At 37.1% G+C, this 27,064-nt stretch overlaps 1 protein-coding gene across 2 annotated transcripts in view; it reads left to right on the forward strand.

Annotated features, from left to right (window-relative positions):
* CCDC93 (CCC complex scaffolding subunit CCDC93) overlaps positions 1-27,064 on the forward strand; it is a 53,247-nt gene that overhangs the window by 15,422 nt on the left and 10,761 nt on the right. For both annotated transcript variants that reach the window (XR_015699115.1, XM_087733803.1), the window contains exons 7-19: positions 1,918-2,018; positions 6,352-6,391; positions 7,850-7,942; positions 8,417-8,467; positions 9,539-9,625; positions 13,226-13,342; positions 17,772-17,834; positions 18,032-18,105; positions 18,664-18,745; positions 20,058-20,129; positions 21,224-21,295; positions 21,563-21,671; positions 25,016-25,098. Coding sequence is in view for 1 of the 2 variants with exons in the window: in XM_087733803.1 (XP_087589929.1) it covers positions 1,918-2,018; positions 6,352-6,391; positions 7,850-7,942; positions 8,417-8,467; positions 9,539-9,625; positions 13,226-13,342; positions 17,772-17,834; positions 18,032-18,105; positions 18,664-18,745; positions 20,058-20,129; positions 21,224-21,295; positions 21,563-21,671; positions 25,016-25,098 (1,044 nt within the window). In the remaining variant the exon portion in view is untranslated. The remainder of the gene's footprint in view (positions 1-1,917; positions 2,019-6,351; positions 6,392-7,849; positions 7,943-8,416; positions 8,468-9,538; positions 9,626-13,225; positions 13,343-17,771; positions 17,835-18,031; positions 18,106-18,663; positions 18,746-20,057; positions 20,130-21,223; positions 21,296-21,562; positions 21,672-25,015; positions 25,099-27,064) is intronic.

The following is a 27,064-nucleotide window of genomic DNA, read 5'->3' on the forward strand; positions in this document are numbered from 1 at the left end:
TGTTCAGCTATTCAATTATCTGATGCCAAGACTAATGTTTATGGTATGATGCCTACGCTTTATGTAGCGCAGGTATAATACGGAATGCCACCATAAAAGCTGTAATTATTTTTATGACTTACGTTGCTTTTCTGGAGGTGTGAAAGTACATTTTGTGGGAGATTCTTGATCATAAAAAGCTTTTCCATGTGACAGGCAAAAATGTAGCAAGATTTAATAGCTGGAAATGAAGATGACAGAAATTCAGGTTAGAATTGAAGTAAAAATTGCAAAGGGTAACTGGCAAATTCAGGAGAAACTTGCCAAGGAATACTGTTTTCACTCGTTTGAAATCTCTGCTTTGGGATTACATGTCTTTGAAAAAGGTTGAAAGCTATTTCAGCAATGTTATGGTGCAGGCATTGCTTCTTGAAAATAATAGTTTATGTTGTACAAAAGGTCAGATCAAGCAAAAAATAATCTTCCTCTTTTATTTTCTTTTAGAATCTTTGCAACTTCTTGCATTGAACCTTTTGTCCCATGTGAATAGGATTTTTCTGAAGTTAAATGTATATATAGAAAGCATTGATTTCAACTTTTGTTTTTGTAATTATTTGTTCTAAGTATTCTGAGCCTGGGCCTCAGAGGATTTAAAAGATATGAGTGTAAAAGGGATCAGAAGAGGGGAGCATTCCTTTTTGATGCTGATTATTTGGTGATGGTGATGAAGTTTTTCTCTGCTGTGATGAGGGCTGGAATTTCATTTCAGAAAAACGAGAAGAGAAAATGTCATTAATTGATTAGGAGGGACATTTTTTAAAAAATAGCAATTGGAGTAAAAAAATATCTTTGAGATCACAGGTTCTTGGTTAGTCTTTTTCAGTAGCCTTGCTAGCAGGATAGCACCAAACACTAGACTTCAATTAACTTCAAAATCTTGGTTCCAGCAACAGAAATGTTGCATTATAGGCTCACTGCGCCCTAATCTTTCACCAAACAAACAACAAAAATAATTCCAGTCAAAGTAAATGTTATCTTGGTTCCAGTTTCTAATTTGGGGAAAGCTGAGGATCTCATGATTATTTTTTTTGTTTGGTTTGGGTTTTGGTTTTGTTTTGTTTGTGCTTTAGACAGAATAATTTTTCTAATGATGTTTTATAGACTTTTATAGGGGCATAGTGGATCTATATGGAAGGAGGAAGAGAAAAGGTACTTTAATATAGGCCAGATTTATAGTGCTATAACAGTTGTGTCTATGTTAACAGTCAGGATCGCGGCTCTGTCCTTTTGTTTCCATTTTGTTTTTAAATTGGAAGTAGCTCTCTCGGAACAAAATAGGACTTGTGAATCCTTGTTTTATTTGATGGGCTGTTGTCCAGCTATGGGATCGCATTGGGACAGCGTGAGATCGAATGATTTTAGTGCCAAGCTTCTTAAGATATTTTTGTTCCTTAAATTGCGATAAAATCTGATGTAATTCCATTGTAACCTGTGACCATTGAGTAGATAATAATTACATTTAATTATCTAATAAGAGATTAAAAATAAAATTAACTCGCAAAGGAGGTAACATTTCTAGACACTGGCATTATCAGCTAAATCGTAGGGCCTTTTTTAATAGGTGTTGATTGTGTTATTTTTAACTCTTCTTTCAAACATCATGGAGGAGATGGTTGAAGAAATCATGTTTGTTGTTAAATAGCCACTCATAATTTTTTTTTTTAAACCTGGAAAGACAGGTTCTATAGTAAATTGTTTAGAAGTAAATTCGGTAAGGTTCTATCATGTAATTCCAAAAAGAAGAAGTGAAGGTTGTTTATTTGGGTAAGTATATTGAGTTGGAAAGCAAACAGTGGTATATATCACTCTAGATAAACAATTCTTCAATTATTTTAGAAAAGCCTTTTACAAGCTCTGAATTTGTTCGCTGTCTTACAGGAGGTTTACAAACCCCAGAGAAAATATAAACGTCAGAAGGGAGCTGAAGAACTGCTAGATGAGGAATCAAAGGTTCATGCTACGCTTCTGGAATATGGCAGGTGAAAGGCTTTATTTAATTGTCTGTGGGTTTTGTATTGTGTGTATTTAGAAGCATTCCATATAAAATTGGGATTGTGAGGTTTTTTTCCTACTACTTGAGAATCAAACTGTTTAAGATTTACTCCTGTTTGATTTCAAGTTTTGTTTGCTTACCCTGTAAATTCTCTGGGGACTTGGACAGTCCTCATATGCGTGAACAATGTTTGGTACAATGGGAGCCCAAGTTCTGACTTTATTCTGCTAGTAGGGTATGTTTTATTTAACACATTTGTTCTTGGCTTCATAGAAAAGGTTTAAATTCATGATGCGTCTAGGTAGGGTTTGTCAATCAATATTGCCTCTTTGCAAGCAATCCCTGGAAAGTGGGGAAAAAAGGACCTGAAGTTGTTATTGCTTCTTTTTGTAGTTCTAGTGTGGTTGCTACATCAGGAGGCCGAATCATGGTTTAGTGCTTTGTCTTCCTACTTTCTGCAAACTTCCATATAGAGATGAAGTTATCAAGGTTTGCACTTATCCGCTACCTTTGGAAGTCCCTTTGGTTTACTGAGAGCTCTCCAAACACATAAAAATACTGTTACAGAGTTTCTGTTTCTAGTTTCTCTTTCCAGTTTTCTTTTCGTAGTTTAGTGATATGGACAGCTTGTCTGCTGTTTGAGCTCTTAATATTTAATGAGTGCAAATGACATTTGAATTAATTTTTGTATCTTCTGTGGCGGCTTCTCTCCCAAAGCCATAGATTTTTTTTTTTTTTTTCTTTTCTGGGTCTCATTATTTTGGGTACCTTCCTTTTACCCTTTTTGTGTATTTGTCTTGGCACACAGTTGAAATCAACAAGTGTCCTGGTTGCAGATTGCTTATAATCTTCCCCTTTAATTCTTGGTGGTATTTTGTGAGGGCAGCATGGACAAATTAACATCTTTCAGCTTGTTTTCCATTACCGTGGGATGAAATCCTCTGTGTGTTCCTAATGGAATGAAACTATTGGGAGACATCTGGGTGTCCTGTTACTCAGCACAGCTCTTCTGAAGTTGCATAAAGCTTATATACAAATGGTTAACCGCAGAACTTTTCCCCTCCTTCCGCCACCGGTGGAGTTCAGTGCAGTGATCTGAAGTATAGGAAGCTCATTTAAAAGCCTGAGATGACTGGCTGCTGTCATGAGCTTAATCTGTTCAAAACACAGAGAGCTACAAGGAAATACAGTGCCTATGTATGTTAATATATATATCTATATATGTTAAAACAGCTAATTTTATTAACACAGTTAGCATTGACAAATTCTGTGGGCTGTAGTCTTGAATGAGTCTTATTATTTTTCTAACGCTAGTAAGGAGTTAAGCTTGATTTACGTCATCCATTTGAGAGTCCAATTCCTCCCTCCCCAACGAAAACTGAATTTGCAAGTTGGTGATAGTGTCAGGGATTATTCTGTTTGGCATGTGGATTTCTTCTCTGACTCTTTGGTGTGCACGTCTTGCCCTGAAATCTTTAGATTTAGATCAGGTCATTGATACCTCATCAATGCTCACAATGGGAATCCAAAGAGCTGGTATGGAAAAACTAAGTGGTGTACTCCTATTCTGTCTATTTATAGTTTCTTGTACTGTTTCAGTGTCATTACTAAATATTGGTGTCAACAGACATCTCCTAATAAATAAAAAGTGTATAAAATAGTTTATTCAGTCTTAGGAAATCTTTGTGTATGATTTTTCTAGAGTAATTTTAGTGGGTTTTGTTGTTTGTTGTTTTTTTTTTTTTAAAAGGCAAAACTGGAGATCAGTATATAGCTTGAAAATTGAAATAAATAGATGTTTTCTGTAGATCTCAGAAATTGTTTTAGCTTTAGGTACTGTGGAAAGTTGAGACCTAAGTAAAGGTCACTTCTGCTGGAAAAGCAGATAAATCTTCAATATAAAAAACAACAAAAATGGATGATGAAGAAAGCTTAAGTACAGAGAAAGGAAATAAGAACAGAAAAGTAGGAGGCATTGAAGATAAAAGGGAACTGCTCTTCTGTTGTACAGTGTGCATCAGTACATAGACATGAGGAGTGGTTTGGGACTAATAAGAAAGATGACCAAGAACTTGTGAATTTTGGGAAAGAAAATACCTCTTCAAGACAGTATTTGTCGAGACGATCTTGACGAAATTGCAGAGTCCTAGCAGAAGAACAAATGGAGACGAGGTATCTGGTGTTTGAAGGGCACGGAGCGTGACAGAAGACTTGCTGGACTGATTATTTAAATTGGCGATATGAATGAAGGACAGTGCTTACTAGAAGACAAATACAGTTAGTTATTTGGTGTGAAAAGCTTAACATGAATTGAATGGAAATGGGAGAAAATTAGGGTAGTTTCAAGGTTTGAATGTGTTTTGGTAATGCTTTCATAATGAGTTCTCAAAGCATAAAACTCTTGATCAGAAAAGTATTTCTGATATAGTGCAAAAATAAAGAACATCTGCGAAAATGACAGTAATGAGCCACACAAGTGTCTAGTTCATGTGTTTTGGTAGACAAAGAAACTCTGAAGGAGGAGGATAGTATGTCTGCTGTGAACCTAGTGATAAAATAACAAGAGTACAAGGACTCAGAGATACATACAGAAATCTGGGGGGGCAGTGGGGATTACTGTCCACTCTTCAACAATGTTAGGGGAACTAGAACACTGCTGAAAAAGCTAAATAGTAAATTTTTGGTAGATTTAGGAGTAGAGTTGAATGTTTTTAGAATTCAAATAGTTAAAGTGAACCTTTCATTCTTTTACTGCATGTAGATGGCAGTCATAGAAAACGGTGAGTAGAGGATGTTTTTTCCTCGGTTATCATAGAAATCGCTCCTTTCAGAGTACACTAATCATAAAAGTTAATTTTCTCAATCCAACAAATAGTATAGGGTCTTGCAATGTCCTGATGGCCAATGCAGCATTATTCAGATACAGCCAGTGATAGTGCCGTATTCTAAATTGTGTTTTGATCCTCTGGCCTCCAGCTTAAACGTTATCGCAAATGAGCTTGAATGTGGTAGGCCAGAGTCTGGCTTGAGAGTGGAGTGAGGCCAGTGAGCATCTTTCCACGCAGTTGCATAGTCTGTCTCAGCCAAGGGCTTTTGTTGCCATGTCTTTACATATTATCAATCGGTTTTCAGCAAAGCACAAAGTCAGTTCCTGTAACAGAGGTGAAATCTTAAGCTTGGGAGGCATCTGGGTTCTCTGTTGATATAACTGAAGTTTAAGTTTTTGTTGGTCTGGTGCAGTTCATTACTTGGATGCAGTTATCTGTGTGAAAATAAAATTGTGCTCCTACAAAAAGCGAGAACAGATATCTGATAATGGCAATACTAATTACAAATGCTTTTATACTAATACAACTTCATGCATATTCTGTGGGAGGGAAGTGCTCTGCCACATTCTTTGTACTGCTAAGCTTTAAAATGCACAGAGAACTTACTGTTGGGGAATTCTTGAAAACTTGGTATTATGCTGTAATAAATATGCCTGAATTTACCTCTTAAGTATGAGTGTTGAATAAATGGAGAACTGGAAATGGAGAACTGGTAACAATTGATACTGCTGCTGAAGATCACTTAACTTTTAGCCATAAAAGGCTTGTAAATAGTCTTGCTTCTGCAGTAGTTAAGGAATTAAACAGTGGTAGCTGTAAGTTAGTCAATCAGGAACATCACTTCTTTTCATATCTGCGTAGGTGCTGGGTTTAGTGCTTCGTAATACTGAAGATGATTGCTTACTCATATCTAAAATGTCTTTCTACCTGTTTTTTCTTTAAGATAATATTTCCAAACTAACAACATAACTCAAATGTCAATTTTTCCTCTCCCTCATAAAAAACAGAAGCAAAAAAATTTATTTGAGTATATATTTAAAGCTCCGAAAGCCATGCTTCAGAAGGAAATTGAAGATTCATCAAAGTACACAAGCATGAATGGTTTTTTTGGGAATAGAGATTGCACTGACAACTTCCTGAGGCCTTTCCAGAATTCAGAAGTACAGAGCTGGTAGCGGAGGATTAACTTCCAAATGGAAAGAGAGCATTGCTTTTTCCTTTCATGAGCTCTACCTGACAATATTTTGTGAACAGTCTAGATTTGCAACTCATAATGGAAAAAGTAGATGGAGCTGAAATTACTCTGTAAATATGCTGCAGTACCTGCTTATTTAGCTTATTTGAAGCATTCCAAAACCTGAACCTGGCTGTTGGTTTTGCTAAATGATTCACTTTTTAGTGCATTTCTTATGTTGAAAACTGATAGAAACTTAATTTATTTGTGGAAGTTGCAAACAACAATGTATTTCTTTCATGTTACTATTCTTTTAGGAGATACGGATTTAGCAGACAAGCAGGGAAAACAGAACAGGTAAAAATATACTGATTTTAAATATTCATATTGTGGGAAGAATTGTGTTGTTCTTGTTGGAGTGTTGGTTGCTGTAAGATCTTAAAGGAATACAACAGAATAAACAGCTATAACTTCTACTATTGCCACCTTTTAAAAATGGCTAACTGCAACTAAAAATCTGCATACCATGAAAGATGCAACTGATTACTATCTCCTTTTTTAAAGCATTTCCTTCATCTGTATTCAAATATCACATTTTGCAAACATTTTTCGCTTAGAAGAAAAGGGGTTTGGGTGTTTTGTTTGTTACGCTTTCTTTTTTAATGTGAGGTAATGAACGTATCCTGTCTGTTTAATGAGTATCTTTTAACTAAGTGTTCCATGATGTGACCATTAAAGAGTTTTTTCCTTTTCTTTTTAAAGAACCATTCAGCTTGGTAAGAAATTTTGTAGGCTTTTATTATATAACAGGTTATTTAATGTGATAGAGAAACATGATACCATGCCATAAATAAATCATAGTGCCTCTTCAAAAGCAGCATCCTTGCTGTGCTTTTGCTGATTATGGAATCATAAAATGTCCTTGTCAGAGTATTTGTAGTTTTATTATTTCAGTGCAGATATTACTTTGGCTACAAGCTTTTATTACAGACAGAGATAATGAAGAAATGCATAATGCATATCATGGACCCAGCAATACACTGAGTACTTTAAGGTTGCCCTTCTTCATTATCTCAATATTTCGCATACAAATTTAGCATTTAAATTTTATAAATGGAGATATTTCCAAATCTAGGTATACCTGTTTTTCCCCTCAAAGTAACTGCCAGGCTACAGTCAGGTTTATAGTGTTCATTTTGTTTCTTCAAAAATTTTACTGACTTTGGAATATCGTATATTAGAAGGTCATCATGTTTGTTGTGTGAATTGAGTCATCAGTAAGGCAGAAGTGGAAGTTTAAATAGTCAGGTTAGTGGTGCAATAGAGTGACCTAGAAATTTAGTCTGTCTATCACCAGTTCTCATTATTTTAGTGGTACGAATTCTTCTGACTGAACTAGGCAATTTTACACTTTTTTATGTTGTATGTTTGTTATACCAATATTAATTTAAATTAAGCTTTATAAAAAATTATTTATGTAAAAAAAAAAAAATCAGCTTTCTCTTGTATAGCAGGCATCGTATTCTGGGGTAGCCAGTTGTCTTGTGAGGTTGGTAGTTCTTAGAATGTTGTGGAATAAGGGATTTTTGCACCAGACGTGTCCATAGCAAGCCAGAGACGCGGTCTTGAACAGCTGTAATACTTGCAAACTCAGTGAGGGTTACACCTCAGTTGGCATGAGTTGGAGTGTGAAGATGTTCCAGTAGCCAACATGTATTCATAAAAACAGAACAGCTATATTCCAGTTTTCTCCTTGTCTTAATACTTTAGATTACTGGAACTAAATACAGTATTTTCTTAATTTTTATTTTAAAGGCTGAAGATAAAAAAATTGCTCTAGCTCCAGGGCTTGCAGTAGCAGGAAAAGCTGAGCCTTGTGATGAAGATGACCTTCAGGCTGCTGAAGAGGTGTGCCATATACACAGTAGGCATGGATGTTACTAACTTGGGGGGAGGCCAGCAGTTTCACTGCCCAGTCCTTCTCTGCAAGAAGGAAAATTTCCATGCTTAGCTGAAGTGGGAGTTGCTTCACGCAGGAGAACATGGAACCTGAAATTGATGCACAAAATTAAATGTTTGTTGATGATCAATACCAAAAAATTGAACTTTTGTGTTGGAATCCAAGCATTTTTAAGAGGTCAGTTTTTGCTTGATAGTGGGAGCGGAATACTCTGAACCTGTACTGTTATAAAGAATTTTCCTTTATGTGATAACCTTAGCCACTTCTTTCTTAACTTTCACAGGCTTACTGTCCCCTTACATGCATTAAAATACACGTGTTATATCATAGTAACTGTATACCTGTGTCCCTGTCACTAGGCAGAAATAAGTTAAATAATAAAGGATAAATTGTTATGTGTAATTCCTCATATTTTGCCCTAGCTTCGCATTAAAACTCTGATGACTGGAATGGCTGCAATGGCAACAGAAGAGGTAAGCAGCATTTAAAACTGATACAGATTTGTTTAAATTCTGGTTGGTTATGGCAGTTATTCCTAAAATGGGGTTAATGGTGAGTCTGGAGTCTTGGAATGACTGCATTTAAATTTTCACGAAGGGAGTGCAAGAAAAGATTGTTGAATTAGGAAGACGGTAATTTTTATGAGACTGGTGACTTATTTGCCTTGAAATGATAAAAGCAATATAAATAAGGGCCTCTTTCAAATGGTTTCTACAAGGGGAATTTAAGGGGAAAGACATCATGGTGCAGCTACTCAAGCAAGATGCAGTGTGATCTTACTTTGTTCATCTTGTGAAGACATCCAGAGGAGTAATCATTTTACTGGGGAGACTGGAGGAAAATTGTATGCGTTTCAAGGTGTTTTTCAAAGCACTGATAAATATTTATAAACAACACTATTAGTGTGAGACACTGAAAATACTGGCTATGTATCTTGTTTTCAAGTTCTTAATTGGTCGTAGTCATTGATACAATGGAGCTTTTAGGCTGTTGTAATTTTGAAAATTCTTACATTTTGATTTCTGGCTGAGAGAACTGGGAGGAAATTAAGTTGTTAAACATTGTTTCTGTTTATGCTGAAGTCACAGAAGGAAAGGTAGTAATTAGTCTAGTCTCAAAGTTGATTGACAGGCTTTCTACTGAAATCCACTGTAGAATTCAGTTCTACTTGAAGATTGTTTTTGTACATGCATCCAGTTTGAAAGGCGAGTTCTTTCACACTCCGGCATTGTTATTGTGGTCTAAAAGTGAGTTTTATTACTGTGCATGCAAAATTCAGTAGACAGAATACAACTTGAAGCAAGTTTTTGAAAGTCTGAATTCAAATTACCACTGTTGTTTGTGAAAATGTTGTAAGTGAGAAATTCCCATCAGCGAAGCCGTTTTTTGGGGTGGAATGGTTCTTGGTATTTTTTTATGATTAGAGGTTTTTAACCAGTGTAAAGGTTTTGTACATTTCTGTTAAAATTAGAGCTTGGGGAAATTGCCATGTAAAAAGCCCAGGCCTTTCCAAAACTCCAAACATTTTCTTGACACAATTGCAGGGCAAGTTGACAGCAAGCACAGTTGGCCAGATTGTTGGACTCCAGTCAGATGAGATCAAGCAAATAGTGTCAGAATACGCTGAAAAGGTAAGTGTGTTACCTGATTATGTTTTGCCAAGTCATGTTTGATAGCTTGTTAATTTAGGCCTTAAGCTTCCAACTTAGTTGCTGTGATTCTCTTGAAACATCACTGTTTCGTATGTGTTGTGGGTAACAGCACAGTCGGGGTTCAGGGAAGTATTTTAATGAGATTTAAACGTGCACGAGCTTTTGGTGTGACAGCACATATTCCTGAATTGCATTCATGAGTAGTTTGGGTTTAAGCACTTTCTTAAATGTTTTCATGAATAAAGAAGGTCCTGGGTTGATATCTATTCAAACCAGAGGGTTGATATCTATTCAAACCAGAGGGCTGATACCTAGTCAAACCAGAGGCCTAAACTCTTAATGCATTTTAAAATGTTCAGTGTTAAGCACAGAAATACAGTTCTGTGGGCCTGCCCAGAGAAGAATCTCTGCCTCCTCCACTTGGATTTTCAGACACTGGGATCTTACTTATATTGGGCTCCAATTATCAGCCACACCCTGGATCTCTCATTCTGAACCTACTATCATCAAAAACAAACCTTTGTTGTTCTTAGAAGTCAAGGCAATTAACTGTGTATACTAGCTCCATTTATTGTGTTCAACTGTGATTGTTTTTACAGTAATGTGAAAAGAAAATCTGGCTCTTCAAGCAATTAATATATACAATACATCACTGCCAGATATGAGTTATAGGTCGCTCTTATTTGTCCAATAGTCTTCTCATATTTCGTCCTTTTTGTTGACACATATGAGGTATGGAGCTTTCCCATTTGGGAGATAAACCCTATAACTCAACAGAGTCTATAGCAAATTCTTGGCCTTTCTTTATTATAAAGGATTGGAAGAACAGAAGCCCAAGGGTCATATTTCAATGTTACATTTCTTCTGTTCTGAGAGAAGGCAGCAGGACCTTGACTATTATAGTAGAACGATGATTAATACTCTGGAAAGTAAGAACTGATTCAAGTCATACCAAAAATATATCGCTTTTTAAATCTATTGGATGTGACAAAAGAAATTTCTGTGTATGCATGCATGCATGCCCCAGGAAAAGAGAATTAAGGATGTTATCGAACAGGTTATTGAAGCATCAGCAATGTTTGGATATAGTTCTAATAGTTTTAACTCCTTGTAACTATACATAGTCTGAAGAACACAGCAGTGCTTGTTTGTCTACCAGAGTCTTAATAGAATCCAGAGGCCCAGTGAAGATAGCTAGCAAACAAAACTCTAGATCTGATGTTGCCATGTGCCAGGACCTTTCTTACAAGATGGCATTTTTGTGAAAGATCAACGCGTACAGTTTTATGCATTTGCCCCTCCTTTCTGCTGCTGTGTTAACTTGCTGGGTAAACTGGAAGGAAGATTCTAGAGTCATTCCTCACTTGCTAAAAATCCTGGCAGAAAATTATTAACATGGCTTTTATCTGTCTATTCATCACGGGCTTTCTAAGGCCAGTTATTCAAAGCAACTTTGATTTTCCTGTGTTAGAAGGATTCTTCCTCTGAGAATTTACAAGTATAGTCATATATAACAAGTGATTTTACTAGCAGTAGAATAGGGGGAAAAGATTGTTTCCTGGTAAAATGAGAGAATGAATAAAACTAGAGAAGTGCTGTCTCAAAACTACCCCCTTCAAAAATGTCTCAAGGAGAATCCTCTTCAACAGTTTTAAATCCTGTTTGCAAGTTTTTTATATCTTGAGAAGTTGACTCAGAATATTTTTGGACTTCTAGAATCCTATAGCAGAGATTACTATGCACCCTACATGGTCAGTTGCATTTTTCTCCACAAATTGGAACCTGATTCCTCCGTAACTTTAAAGCTGCAGTATTGCTGCAGAGCAGATCCTTAGCCCGCTTTGACAGCACAAGGCTTAACCCTAGCTTTTTCATTTGCAGACCAGAAGGATTTTTCTGCAGAAACCTCTGTATTGTGGTGATGGTTATTTTCCATTTTCAAAAAGCAAGCTTTAACAGTCCACTTCTTGAGACATGACCTTTTCTTTATGCCAAACTTTTACTGGAAGGTTTTTTACTATTTTTGCAAGATGGGTCTCAGACTGGTTTAGCTCATGTTTCTTTCTCTTGCAGTTCCAGTTATCTTGATTTGCATGGTATGGATGTCAGATAGGCTAGTCATATGGTGAGAAGGATGGGGTCTTAGAATGCATGACGTGATGAGGGAGTGTGATTTGGCTAAATAATGACAGGAATAAGTAAATCTGAGTTTGTATTTGTTGAATAGTTCAGTGTTACAGGTGTTGCTTAGAGGCGTTTTTCCTTTCCTAACAAATGGAAAGAAAGCACGTGAATTGTTGGGTTAAGAATTGGTCTTTTCTTGCTGTGGATGTAAAAGTATAACAAATCGTTAAGCTACTCTTCACTATGAATAACATAGAAGATGGAGAAGAGGAAGACAGGTTTTGCCTCTGTCTTCATTTAAAATTAAGCTGTTAACGAAGACGTGCTTACCCATCTGCCTAGAGTGGATACCAGGAGCAAATATGGGTGAGGAGTATTTCATACTTCTTGTAACATTTTTGCTGATTATACATTGTAGTGGTTGTCAACATTTGGTAATTATTAAAAAAGCACTTAGTATTGAAGTCTTTGACAGACTCAGCAAATTAGCACCTGAAGTACTTGAAAATTTAAGTGTTTTTCTAACGAAATATTGGAAAACGGATTAACTGGAAAAAGTAGTCTGAGTGCATGAAGCAAATAACCAAAACAGATGGATGTAAGTATTAAAGTGAGGACTTTCAAAAGGTACAAATAATGTTTAGGCAAATAATCAGTTAGACATCTAGCTATTACTGATTTTTAATCGTTCTTTTGTCTACTGCAATTATTCAACTTCTATTATAAATGTTATTCCTGGTAAAGAATGTTTCTGGCAGCTTTCCTTGCACAATTCCGAGAGAACAGGAGACTGGCTCCAGATTGCTGTCTTCATTATGTATTTATGAGACACTTTCTTGGCGGTGCATGCTGGATTGAGTAGTTTTCAAAGGCTGGTGTCCGTAGTACACACGCACACACAAAAAAACGCTTAGAGTGGTAAGTTGATCTACCACACTGAATATGTCATTGTCATTCAGCATAAAGATGCATCCAAGCCGGTATTTCAGAATCTAAATACACAATTGTTCAAGGCTTTTGAAAGTTCTGGATCTACTTATTGGGGTATGGAGCATCTCTGATTCAACAAGTTCAGTAAATACCACTGCTTAAGGTGGTTTCTAGCATGTTTGTATTTTTTCAGTTTGAGAACTCTACCAGGTTTAACTGTAATGCTGATACAAAAAATTATTTCTTTCTTTTGGTATACTGTAGTGTTTTCCATCCATCCCAGAGCACCTGACTTTATTTTTAGCTTACTTTACCTGTTACCTTTGGGGTATAATTTAGTTGTTAAGCTGCTTCTTTATCTTGATGTAAGATAAATTGGTAAGTCATTCTTTCTGTTTGATAGTGGGACACAGTTCTTGATAAGGAATATCAGAGATGTGTCCCACTTTGGCATTTCCTGAGCTACTGAAGAAGCAAAAAGTAATGGCGTGAGGTCCAACAAGCTGTTGTTATTGTTTATTTTAGCAATCTGAGCTTTCTGCTGAGGAGCGACCAGAAAGGCTTGGAGCTGCCCAACAGCATAGAAGGAAAGTAGCATCTCTGAATAAGCAGATTTTGCAAAAAAACAAACTCCTGGAAGAGGTAAGTATTGTGTGTGTAATAAAGAAGAAAACATTGATAAATGTAGTTGATCACGAAGTTTTTGCCATCCAGAAAAGATTTGCAAGCTATCTTCTGTACCAGCAATTTGTCATGCTGAACATTCATTTCAGCATCTCTGAATGTCTTGCTTGCACACTTATTACTAAGACAATGCGGCTGGTTTTATGTTAAAAAATTGTATAGCCCTGTCTGTGAGGAGGAGGCTAGATACCCAAAACGTGCTTTTCCTTTTTTTTCTTGCATACCTCTCGGAGAAAAATAGAGTATCTCCAATTGGCTTGTTAGCTGGAGTGTTGAATGGGCTGTTTTCACAGTTTCAAGAAACAATTTAGGAATTTACTCTAAAATATGCTACAAATTACTTTTTATCACTTCCTGTCCTTTATATAAGCGAGCTTGTCTCACTGACTAAGGTGGGTTTTTTGCTTGCTTGTTTGTTTGGGGGTGCTTTTCAACAGTCACTGCTTGGTTCACATCTTCACATTTGTTTTAGCGGGGAAAGGCTCTTGAATTTGTGACCGATGTTCTGTTCATATCTATAAGTAAGAGCAAGAACCACCATTCCTGTATTTCAACCTACTTACACTATTGCCATTTAAACCCAGAAAAGTATAAGTGGAAAAGCTATGCCATTAATGAAATGCTGCTTTTAATTATGCATACTGCTGTAATCAGCACCATGCCATCTTTAGCTTGCAGAATCTGATGAAAACATATTGCATCAGAGTCAGTAATCGGAAGAGCTTGCCAAAAACCAAATAGTACTTGAGGAAAAACTGCTGCTGATTATTTCTGTGGTTGAGACTCTGTCAAGTACAGAATTGCTCCAGCAGCCTTCAGCAGTTTTTTGTTTTGTTTTGCTCTGCTCTTGTCACTAACATCTTAACGCTTTACATCTTAACTGGTTTTACCTGTTAAATGTTGGGGGTACAGGGGCTCCGAAAGATAGGTGTCTGTATGGCACGTTTTGTGAGACAGTGATATGTTCAGTCTTACAAACAGCAAAGGTAAAAGAATGGTAGCTTTGAAAGCGTTACCTACTATGGTATAACGATGGGAGCACTAGATTTTAAACCCTCCTGCTCAGCCAGTTACTAGACCTGACTTTTTTTTTTTTTGTAATTTATTTTTAAGATGACAATAAAATAGTCTCTAACAGTGCAATAAAATCTTTCCTTTAAAGGATATTTATCGTTCAAAACTTAAATCTCCTTTCAGTAAAGCATATGCTGTGAACCATTTTGTGGAGTCTCCGACTAACATTCAAGTAATACTAAGTTTAAATAAAGCTATAGAAATAAAACTTACGCACAAAATAATGGAAAGACTAATTGACTATCCTATTCTTTGTTTCTCTCTTCTTTTTTTTCCAACTTTAATGAAAAGCTTTATGAAGAATCAGCGCAGGTGGTTCTTTATTTATTTTGCACAAAAATAAGACTTTCAAAGGGTAGAGTTTGACAGTGTTTTAACTGGTAAATATTAGAATGCATTTCTTTTGGAACATGCCCAACTAGTTTTGTTCTTCTTAAACTGATGCATTTCTGTTTGTGTTGCCCTCTGGCATGGCCCATCTGTTAAAAATAGCATTTTTTCATAGTTAATAACACTACAATTATTATTTGCACTGTATGTTGAATGTACACTGTGTCTGTCACAATTCCTCCCCATTCTAGAGTGAAATATTAGAAAGTATTACCGTATGCTATAATTATGATATACTGAAATTAAATATACTTTTTTTTTATTTGAGTTTGTACTCTTAACACTTTGGTAATATGAATTTTCGATGTCTGTTTATGTCAAACATAACTTTGGTGCCCTGTCAAGATGATGACTGTTGTTAAAAAAAAATATATTGCCGATACCTAGCATTTAAATGCGGGCTGAAGTGTCAGGCTTTCAAAATCATAATATGGGCTTACACACAGTTAAATCCTGAGTGAATTCCCATGTTGGTTTGAGTTTTTTTTCCTGAAGTAGAAATACAAATTACAGAATGAGATCTTTGGAATTTCAGAAGTGGGGGAAAAGAAAAGGATGTTCAGTGCATCTTAAGTCATTACAGTACATTTCTGTCACACTTTAACTCTTCTTTTAAACCACAAAGGCTACAAGACAAATCTATATGAAGGGAGATACAGATGTGCTGCGTGTATATTGTAGAATGGAGACAGATGCAGGCTCTCTCAGCATCCACTCTGAGCTAGCGGGTTGCAAACCTGTTCCAGACGAGCAGCTTTGCTGTCACGACTGGCAACGGTTTAGCACTGCCCTGTTAGAAAAGGGGGCACGTTTGCTCAGGTTTAAGGATGTTCTAGTACAGTTCTACAGATTTTGAATGGATTTTGGTTGTGTCCGCCAGCTCATATCCATCTGCAGTTTTTCTGCAGGCAGTATGTAGACGTGTGGGAGGCACGCTCAGTTTGAATGCATGTATGTACTAGGACACTCCACCACAGCCCTCACGTTGTGAGAACAGTTCGTGTTCTTGGAGGCAGTTAGCTCAAGCTTAATTTTGGGGACGACAACCTAGGTACAATTGTGTAGTAAGAGTGGCATTAGGAAACTGCAACAGCTAGCTCGGGTTTCAAAAAATGAAAACGTGCACTAACACGGTTGTCCAGCCACGTTGTTTCCTTGGTCTTTCTTGCTTAGTTGAGCAGTGGGAGAGGCTGGTAAATGAGCTTAGCAGTTGTGGGTAGCTTTTGCAGCTATTCTGCATTCTGCCGTTGTGATCTGGAAAGCAGAAAGCATCTGCCAATGTCTCAATGACTGAAATGTTCAAAAGCTTTTTTTTTCTGTAGCAGATGGCTCTTATATTCTAGAGAATTGCAGCATAGTGTGGCTGCTGAATTAGTAATACAGAATATGCCTGTAACTAGATATACGTTGCGTGGATTACATTTTCGTGCCTGGTGCAAGTAATTTCCTTTATCAGTTTCCGTGGCATATGAATGAATGTATTTGTTTGTTTTTCACATACCGCTGAGAAGAAGAAAGCAGTTTGGGGTGGCGAGGAAACATAGTTGTAAACCAGACAAAATTGGTAGATTCCTTACTTCATTACAGATCTGCTTTTAACTGCCCAACAAACTTCATAATCCATAGGAAAACTTAAGTATTTTTTAAATCTGTTATCATGCTATTTGCCATTTTAACAGTTGAGAACCCTTTAATAGTGTGTTGCTTATTTCCAGTACATTATAGTCTCAGTGCTATGTTTTTATATGGGAAAAAAAGTACTGACAGCTATAAGCCAAATGTAATCCTTTTATCAGTTTAGTAGAGTAAAAATTTCCTGGCTGATTTTTTTTTTTTTTTTTTTTTTTTTTTTTTTACTGCTTGCCAAAGACAGCTTTTGAAATCAGTGACAGTCAAGACCCCCCTTTTAAAAAAACGTTTGTGAAGTTCTGGCTTCACTACTGCTATAAGTTTTGGGGCAAGAGTTCTCATAACAAATAGTTCTTTAATCTTTATGTCAGTTTTCATGAGATGTGGACTGCAGGCTTAAATTATATTATTTTTTTTCCAGCTAGTTAGAATTCAGTCTACTGGTGAATTATTGGTGAAAAGTATGAAAAATGATGAAAAAGCTTTCTTTTTATAAATTTGGCTGTGGAAAGGGATGAGTGGAGTGTTGAGTCACAGCTCCATGTTGTGAACAGCAAACTAAATCAGCATGAAAAGAAGTGGAACAGAAAGCCAAGTGTGCATTTCTTTGTTTGCAACACTTCTGCTTCACTTTTGTAACCCATGTCCCAATTTTGTAGTTACTATTTGCAATATTATCTTAAATCGTAAGGACTTTAAAGAAGGATGTTCTTCTAAAGTTAGCCTCTGTAAATTATTTGACAAGTGAAATATCCAGTGGCATTTTGCTAACTGCCTTCTTATTAGACTTTCCATAGTTACACAAAATAAAATTATAAACCAGCTTGCTTATTTGGTATGGACATGTCTATGGTATGGTGCCATGGCACTTTTATGGAAGCCTTGAATCACCCTAACTTGTTTGGAGAAGTACAAAATGGGACTCTCTTCGTAGCCTGGTATGAAACCAGGCCAGTGTAACCAGGCTAAATAACCGTGAGCAATTTAGCAGAGATTCTATCCGATACGTTACGATTCTGTTGGCATCCATTTTTGTAAAAGATGCTGTTTATTCTGGGACCTAATACATCTAAAAGGTCAGGTAAAAAATGTTTGCTATTATTAATTAAATATTCAATCAGAATTCTTGCAATCCAATCCTCTCAGAGTAGGTGACAAGAAGACAGTGTTTGCGATGGTTGGCCTAGTATTTAGTAGACAACCATTATTAACAGCTCAAATATTGCTATTCTCCATTACAGGTGTAATTAGTGTGAATATAGAATCAAACTCTCTTCTTTCTCTTTCATAATAGTTGCAAGCTAAATGTGCTGATCTGCAGGCAAAATGTACCGAAGCAAAAAAGTCATTAACTGAGGTAATCTTTCTGTGTTTTTCTGTGCACGGATTCTAGCTGAATCATTTTTGAGAAGTTCTGTGTGTAGAGGGATTTCTTAAATGGTGAAGGTGTTTGACAGCTTACCTCACTGATCTCATGGTATGGGAAAGCAGAGTACCATGAATCCTTTTATGTGTGGGAGTGTATTTCAATTTATTATTAATTGCAACCCTTAGGTTAAGAGTTATGGTGAAAAGCTGGACAAGGAATTGGCAGCCCTAGAAACAATAGAATCCCAAGCAGATTCTAGGTAAGTTTCTTCCTTTGTGACCTTTGAAATTCTGAAAAATGATGGTTTTAAAATGAATCATTCAATGTTTCTTGCTTTGTCAACCTAAACAAATAACTAAAATTTAAAAATTAAATAATTCTCCAGCTTGCTTTCCAAAGACAGGAAAATATTACCATAGTATTCAGTCAGAATGAAAAGTGTCAATCTGTAGTTGAAAATAATTGTAGGTGTTCAAAGCGGAAGAACCCTAGACATATTTGACAAGTAGATGAGGCCTTCCTGATTTATTTTCTTGATATTTGAAGGCTTCATCTCACATAAGTTAAATAGGAGGCTCTCTCAAAACTTCCACGATAATGAGGTCAGAGCATAGCAAAACCATCAAAATACTCAGTGTAAATAGTACGTTTTTATTTTGACCTTGGTATTTCAGTGGTGATATTTGGGGTTTTAATTTACACAGATTTTATTGGAAATTTATTTAGATCTAAGCTTCATCTTATGTCTTTTAGTTCTCCATTTGTTTAAATAAGAAACTAAAAAGTCTAATGTGGTTTATTGGATCTTCAAATTTAGCATATTACAGAGTCTGCGAGCACTGGTGGCCATGAATGAAAACCTAAAAAGCCAGGAACAAGAGTTCAAAGCACATTGTAGGGTAAGTTTTAGTTTCTTATATAAGGATTCATTTAAAACTTGGTAAATAAGCATTATATTTCTTCCTGATTTGTCGTCGTGTCGTGTGTCCCTGTTGTCGCCACCCACTACCCTGCCCTGTTTAGTGGTATTTCCAGATTCACATTGAATATTGCCACCAGCTTGATTCATGGCAGAATTATGGACAGTTGCCCAGTTCTGCAGCGCATCATATCTGCACCAAGGCTGATGACCAAGAAGGTTGGAATTGGATTAACCCTGTCCTGAGGCAGGGAGGTGTAAGGAAGGCTGCCAAGGCATCCAAATTAGTGCAGCCTTCAATGTTCGGTTGTGCCTGGGACTCTTTAATACAGGGCAGTAACTAGACATATAATGCCAGATCAGCCTTGTACTGGTCACAGCTGTGGCTCTCCTCATTCCCATTACCATTCTGCTGAGAGCAACTTGGGTTTGACAGGGAGCACTAAAATGTAAGTTTGAGATTGGGCTGTACGAGATACCCACCTGTGCTCTTCACAACCTGAAATCGATGGTCTCTTCTTGGATAATGCAGCCAACAGTGACCTGAGGAGAGGAACAGTGCCAAAGAGGAGGCTTCATGAAGGCCCCTAGCTTTGGAGCAACCCACCAAAAGAGACAAGACTGAGATGACACTATTGCAGTTTTCAGAGCACGTTTTAGTTTTACTGCTTAATTACTATGTTTTGCTGTCCTGTTTAGTGCTGTGTTTATGGACTGCCTAGAAATATGATTGGAGAGAATTGTTTTCATTCTCTTCTACGTAAGCAGTAGTGGATGGGATTTAATAGAATGAAAAGAAGTAAAAAGAAGTAAAAAGAAGTAGTGCCCTGAAGCATAGACTGATGAGCATAGGAGCCTCATTTTCCCATAATACTCCTTTGGAAAGCTCTAACGGGTTGTAATGGAAACTACCTTGCAAGTAACTTCAGGTTCATTCATTTTTGCAAATGCCGTAAGTTGCAACCCCATGTCATGCTGTTGCTAATGTAATATTCCTTTGCTTCCTCAGTTTCATTTTCCATGTCACTTATTAGTTGTCTTAGCTGGATCTAGTGTATTTGCAAGTAAGAAATAAGCTTGTTCCTGTGTTTGATAAAAGCAGACAGTTTTATGTAATGAGTAATAATGGATGCCTTACCCTTAAGCAGGGAATGCTGTTCAGTCTTACAAATCTGAAGTGTGTGGTCAGCTCCACAATTTTGTTAGAAGTGTATGTTGTCAAGTTTCTTGCTCTCCCCTGTTAAGAGGATAGGTCTCAGTTAAAAGCAACAAAAACTTCTTTTGTTTTGAAGGAAGAAATGGAGAGACTTCAACAAAATATCGAGAATTTGAAGGCTGAGGCAGTGGAAAATGGGGAGGAACAGGTAATAGCAAATGTCTAAGTTTTTCTTTTCAATTTGTGTTTTAAAATACTGGTTTAGGTCCTTCTGACTTCTGGCACGTTCTTGTAAGCGTTGAAGTATCTGTTGCAATCTCTGAAAAATTCTATTCTCCCCCACTGGTAAAGCCACGGTTCAGGCTAATAATCATAGAAATACAGTAGACTGAGAATAGTTGCAGTATTCTTCATTACTGTTGCAGCATCTATGGGGCTAACTCATAGATGCTTTTGTGCCTTTTACTTCGTAGTACCAGAGAAGAATCTCTGGTTGTTGTGTTAAGAGCAGTGCATACGTCTGACAAAAGCAGGTCTTCCTGAGAAAGCATGTTTGGTTTGGTTGTTTTTTTCTTAAAAGTGGCTTTATTTGAAGAATGAAAGCACAAGTTTTCAGTGGCTCAGTACATTGCATGCTGTGAGCAGTTGTCAGAAGTTAGGCTTTAACACAAGTGCATCCAGACTGATGGCGATGAATAATGAATGAACAGAAAAGGAAAAGCTTGAATTACTTGTATTTTCAGTGGGTAAACGTTTGATACATTTATGCCTGTGAACTGAGGTAGATTACAGGTTCCATGATGCTGCTGTCCTTCTGAACACAGCATGAAAAAATAAAATGCAACCTAAATCTTACATTTTTAAACAAGAAAAAATTATCTGAAAGTCCACAATCCAGGAAATCTAGAGTACATGTCAGAGGGTCTGTGTTCTGTCCTGGGCCATGTTTATCCTTAATCCCGCCACTGAGTCAAAGTATAAACATTCAGACAAGGAGTACGGACAATCTTCCGATACGTATCTTCATTTAAAGCGTGACTGTTGTAAAGCAGTGGAAAAACTACTGATAAATCTTAAAAACTAAAACATTAAAGGCTTAAAAGCTAGCAAAATGTACTTATTTGCAGTAAAAGCTGTCAGTTTTCTAATGCAGATTATGAATCATTGTTAAAAGAAATAACAGCAAGTGGTGGTGTTATTGTGGGAGCCATTAAACGGAAGATAGACAAACACAGAAAACAAACCCAGGCTGCACATTTTTGCTACTGTAATACACAATTGTTTTGGGTTCTCAAATTCTAGGAGCCGAATAAGATTATAGAACAGCAGTACAAAACTGAGAAAGATAAACTTCAAAAGATCCGGCTGTTATTGGTGAGTAACTCTCTGTAAATTTACTCATACAAAATTATTGACATTTTTCTTATCTTCTAACTTCTAATACTTCTTTTTGTTGTTCTAAAAGTTCTTCTGTCACAAATCAATTACAAAAAACCCAATGAGCCTCAGCCAACACCTTTTTTTTTTTTTTTTTTTAAATTAATTATTTAGTAACAAAATATTGCTGGGGGGGGGCTTCATCCGTTTTAAGAAGAGAACAAGAAGAGGCTTTGTTTTCTCCCCTCCTAACTTTCTATTCAGGCACGAAGAAACAGAGAAATAGCCATTTTACAACGCAAGATTGATGAAGTACCCAGCCGAGCTGAGCTAACACAGTATCAGAAGAGATTTATTGAACTTTACAGTCAGGGTATGTATATCAACATACAGCCGGAACATCCTGCTGAAGGCTAAAGCCCGGGAAGGAGGGCAATTACATTTTAAGCATACGGCATGTAACAACAGCACTTGCTAATTTTGTGGTATTTTAAGGGTCTTCTGGTATTCATGTTATATACCCTATTTCCAGGCTTTATAAGCTGGCTATAAGAGTTTTCCTGAGGGCAAGACTTGATGCACAAGATCTCTGCAGTAAATTTTGTCTGCAACAGGTTCAGTCATTTAGGTTAATGACCAGTGTGTTTAGAAAGTCCTTAATTCACCATTTACAAATGAGGTGGTTGTAAATTTGTTATGTTTAATTAATTGCTCTTAACATTAGATTGCTTTCATTGTTTTCATTGACGTGAGATATCTGGTTCTGAGCCAAACTATGTCAAGAGCTACAAAGTAAAGGCAATTTCTTGAAGGGGTTGTTTTCTTTCATTTTTGATTTATAAATATCCTGCAGTATCTTGGTAGCATCAGAGTACGAATTATCTTTAACTTTTTTTTTATGATAAGAAGTTATAAAATGGGGAAATGTGCTCGGCTGACTTTTTGGATAGGTATGCATTTGCTGCGCATGGATGGTATGGAGCATGAGAACTGAGTGAAATTTTAAAATTATTCCATTAAACTGATGACAGACCAGTATAGTTACTGCTGTATACTTAATGTAGCTTGTGCATTAGCATAAGCTGAAATAAGTTTCTACCAAGAAGAACAGCTAATGTTTTAAAGATATTCTGCATTTACTAATATGCGTATGAACCAAGCTCTTGAAGGTTGAGCAGTTCTAAAATTATCTAACTCTGATTCAAATCCCTTGCCCTGATGAGGCATCTCTAGTGCCATAGTCATGTGCTATCTTCCATGTGTGTTGTCTAACTCAACGCATGGAACAGATGTGCTTCTTCAGTGAGTACAAATGCACTACTTCCTTCTCCCCGCTTTGCTGCTTATGTGCCATGCAGTTTGTTTAACCGAATCCAGCTATAAAGACCACTTTGTTGTCTTTCATCAAATTTTCTACAGATTGCTTTCTCTGTCATGTCTAAGTGAATTCAGGCACATAATCTGTGGTCAGAGCATCTGCCTGCTCAGAAGATGGGGGCTTCATTTATGTATGAGGTACAGAAAGATTAAGGTCAAAAAGACTTGTGCAGCTTTGGGTTTAGATTTAAGATGCTTTGAATTTTATGGGACTTTATTTTCTATAGTACAAAATCTGTGTAGTAACTTCAGTAACACACTGCTCAGTCGTGGCTAGGAACCTGCATTGTAAACTGTTTTTGGGAAAATGAGCTGAAAAACTCTAGCAAGTCTTTGTGTGAATTGTGGTATTTTTTAGAAGCTTTTCATTTGGCCAGATTCAGGTGATCTTTAGAGTTGCCAGAACCTGGGTTTTTTTGAACTTTGATCCAAGGTGTGTTGGACAAGACAATCTTCAGCGATGCCTTCCAACCTCAGTGATTCTGTACTAGAATGCTTTGAAGTTCCAATATTCTCTGCTTTATTTTTGGCCTAACTGAAGCCTCTTCCCTTGGAAAACATTAAGCCGTGGTTTCAGGAGAATTAAAGAGCCAGTTGGCTCCTTCTTGCTCTTCTTTCTTTGTCTGTCTTACCTCACATGGGCTCTGGTGTGTGCCCGTGAGGCTCCATAAGCTGGTACAACTTTCTAACCCAGTGGAAATCCTGAAAAGTTTTCTTCTGGGTTGGTATGTGGAATCCACTCATAAAAGATCTGTGGCTACCAGAGCTACTGCAAGAAAGGGAAGAGCTGCAGGAAGGAAATGGTTTGGGAAAGGCCTCTTCCATTTGGCAGCAGCAAGTCCTGCAAAAACCAAACTAACTAGGAGAGCGCACCTGAAGTAGGCCTGGTGGTGATCCTTGTGTTCGTGTGGTTTGTCAAGAAGCAGCCTGATCTCGGCATTTGGGAAATCTTTGTGGAACGTGCTGAATAGCCCTTACTGATTTGTCAGCCTGTCCCAGGCTTTTCTGAATTCCTCAGTGCTTTCAGGCTCCCAGTACTCCGTACGCTTCTCAAGGCTACAGCATGTGCAGAACGTGTGTCACAATCCTACTGTGGCAATCAGAAAGCCCTTGGTCCCAAGCATCTTGCTACTGCAGAAGTAGCCGCTGCTGGATTTCTGTCACTAAAACATTCAGCTTTGAGCTGTGGGTTGCTGTTGGGCTTCAGCAGGAGAACAGAATTGTACAAATCAGGAGTTGGGCTTTCTTTAAAAATTTGGACGGTTAATGATGTTGTGACACGGGAAGGAGGCCATGCTGTCTGTAAGTGGTTCCATTCAAAAGCTTAGTCCGGCGCATCAGTGCAGTAAAGGTTTTAGTTAAAGCTGGCAACTTTTTAGCCTTTAGAGTTTAATGTACAGAGCATGATTTATCTCAGGTTTATCTGGCTTAACCGTGACCTCTAGAATAATTTTCATTATTAAATCATTTGATCTTTTTTAACCCATATGTTTTTTCCAGGTTCAGGATTCTAGACAGTGCTTAATATATTAACCATAATAATTTTTGCCAACTGTCCTTCTCTGTTGAACTCTTTCCTTGGGAATCACAAATACCTTACGTTTCCTTAGGCATTGAAAAACTAAAGAATAGATGAAGACTTAGCAGATTTGAGTATCAGTCATCATCATGTATGATCCATAGGGAATGCATGTCTGACCCTTACCTTCCCCACTGAGCTATGACCAACATGTGCTATAATCACCTAAACCAGAAAGTATTATTTGAAAAGAAAGTATTATTTAATCCTATCAGCATGAATAAATTGTAAGAAGAGGGGAAAAAAAGGCTTTAAAATAGTAAAAGCTTTCTTGGGCACCTTGCACATGTGTAGCTTGAAATACATAGTATAATGCACTGTTTTCCAGACAGTACTATCAGATTCTCTGTTTCTTATCTGTCCCTGCTGAGCCTGTGCGTCTCTACCACCATGGGCAAGCTATGCGAGGGCGACTGTTAGCAGCACAGCAACCGGTATGGTGTAAGGGTAAAGCTTATGAAGGCAGGATGAACAGACAGTGGCAAGGAAGCACAGCTGATAGTGCCAACATATGTTCACATAAAGGATTGTCAGCAGTTGAGGCTTAATTTAAACACTAAGCTGTGGTGTTCGCGTAAAATCTGATAGCTGCAAACCCTGCTGGAGATTTACATGCAGAGGGAATATTCTTCCAGAATGTATTAAAGAGTGTGTTCCATTATTGATAGTGGAAAGTCTATTATATAAAGCCTACGAAGTATTTTTACAGATTCCATTTCACCTCATGCTCTTTTATTATTCTACCCTTTTTTTGTTTGCAGTCTCAGCAACTCACAAAGAAACGAAGCAGTTCTTTACTCTTTATAATACACTGGATGATAAGAAAGTATATTTGGAAAAGGAGGTAAGAAAATGTTATTACTGTTTTCTAAATATTCAGTCTGTGGAGAAGGCGATAAAGAGGTTTTTTTTTACTTTACTTTCACCATATTCAGTGGTGTCGGAGCAGAATTAACAGTCTTTGTAACTAAAAATGAAACATTTGATTCATAAGAATGTTTCTAATGTTGAGGGGGAAATGGTCTGGGTTGTAAAAGAAGCGCTATTAGTACAGCATGTTTCAACTACTCACTATGTTCACAAAACATAAGTAACATTTGATTAGCAAATATCTCTGTCTTGGTATCCCAGGACCAAATTACCCTCTTTCTCTCTTTTTGGTCAATATCTTTTATTATGAACCAATGCCACAGTCAGTAACTTTGGAGGGTAAATTCCAGCTGCTGTCAGAAACATCAGACTTAGTTCGCAGGGTCTGAGCCTGCCTACACTGAAGTTGCTGCTGATTGTACTGGATCAGGATCAGAAGAGTAGTCTTCATGAAAGCGACTTGGTTTTTTCCCTCCCTTCTCTCCCTACTCTACAGAGTTTTGCTTTTTCCTGGGGACAACTTAATCGAGTGATGTCAGTTTTCTTTTTTGCAATGACAAGCATGTGACTTCAGTAAAGGTGGATAAATACGAGCAGTCAAGACTTGATAAAAATTATGACATTACTTTTAAAATATATAATGTTTTGATACTTCAGGCTTCTCTGTTTATTCTAATAAAATAAGAACAGATTAGTTAGTTTTTTATTACTTAGACATATTTGTTTAGTTTATGAGACAAGCAGTAGTCAAATTCCTGACTATGTAAAGACACTTTATTTCCTGGTTTTGAAGATGATGAGCAACCATTTCCTTCCATGAGGCAGCTGATTCTAATACCTGTGCTAGGTAGTTTTCAGTTTTTCAATTCAGAGAAGTCATTGATTTATGTAGCTGCTTTAGCGGACGGTGATCCTAACAGTTGCTTGCCACAAAACACAACTGAAGGAATAGGTTTAAATACAGAAATCCTCTTTAACAATTAACCTATGCTGCAGGTACTGTACCTGTGGTAATACTGTGCGGAGGGGTAGTTGGGGAGCAGGGCGAACTTTTGGCAAACGGCAGCCCTTTAGGCTGGAGTAATGTTAGGCACGTACAAGAGCGTGTTAACTGTGGGGAAAAAAACAACTTCATCCCTTCCCGATTCTCCTCCTTAGTTCTACAGTAACTGAGTACAGTTTACCTGTTCTGGTTTTGATAACCTCAGGAAGTGCACCGTGTGAGTCTGCTGCAAAGCTCACCGATGTTCTACTTCTGTGCAGGACTTACTCAGAGACATAATAGCTTTTTCCTTTGGCAAACGTACAAGAACTGGGCTTCCTTACAGATTTTCTGGAGGCCAAGATGATGGAAAAAAAACCCCAAACGAACAGAATACTGTTTTCACACTACCATTCTAAACTTTAACTTTCCCCAGTTTACCCTGATAGAAGTATTTTAAGGCATGACTGCAGTGTCAGGGTAGATCTGGCCCTTTCTGTTGCAGAAAAATATTATACTGCTCTATGAATGATGTCAGGATCCAAGTTGCGTCACAATAAATTCAAAAGTAACTTCTGTGACTAGGTGATTTAACAATGCATGTGAATAATATATGTAAAAAAATCTTAAATTCTGTGCGAAATTGAGCCTTACGGCTTTTTTATTGGTGTGTGTATATCTGTTTTGAGTTAGGTCAGCGATCAGTACAAAGCAGGATCTTACCAAAGTTTAACCTGTGGTGAAGATTGTCATGTGCTCTAGAAATACCGAATTTCTGGGAGAGGTTTCAGTTTAGCTGTTTCTAAAAATTATTCTAGGTGATGGTCCCTAAGATCCTCAAATAAACTATCTTGGAATTAGCAGTGTAACTTACCTTTTCGTCTCCTGAAAATACCATTACGAATTTTCCTTGAAAGTTTTTCGAACATCGACTTCTTACAAACCAACAGTGATGCTA

This window comes from Nipponia nippon, unplaced genomic scaffold (assembly GCF_047370975.1).
Source record: "Nipponia nippon isolate SJK-2023a ecotype South Korea unplaced genomic scaffold, ASM4737097v1 scaffold_5, whole genome shotgun sequence".
Taxonomy (NCBI): domain Eukaryota; kingdom Metazoa; phylum Chordata; class Aves; order Pelecaniformes; family Threskiornithidae; genus Nipponia; species Nipponia nippon.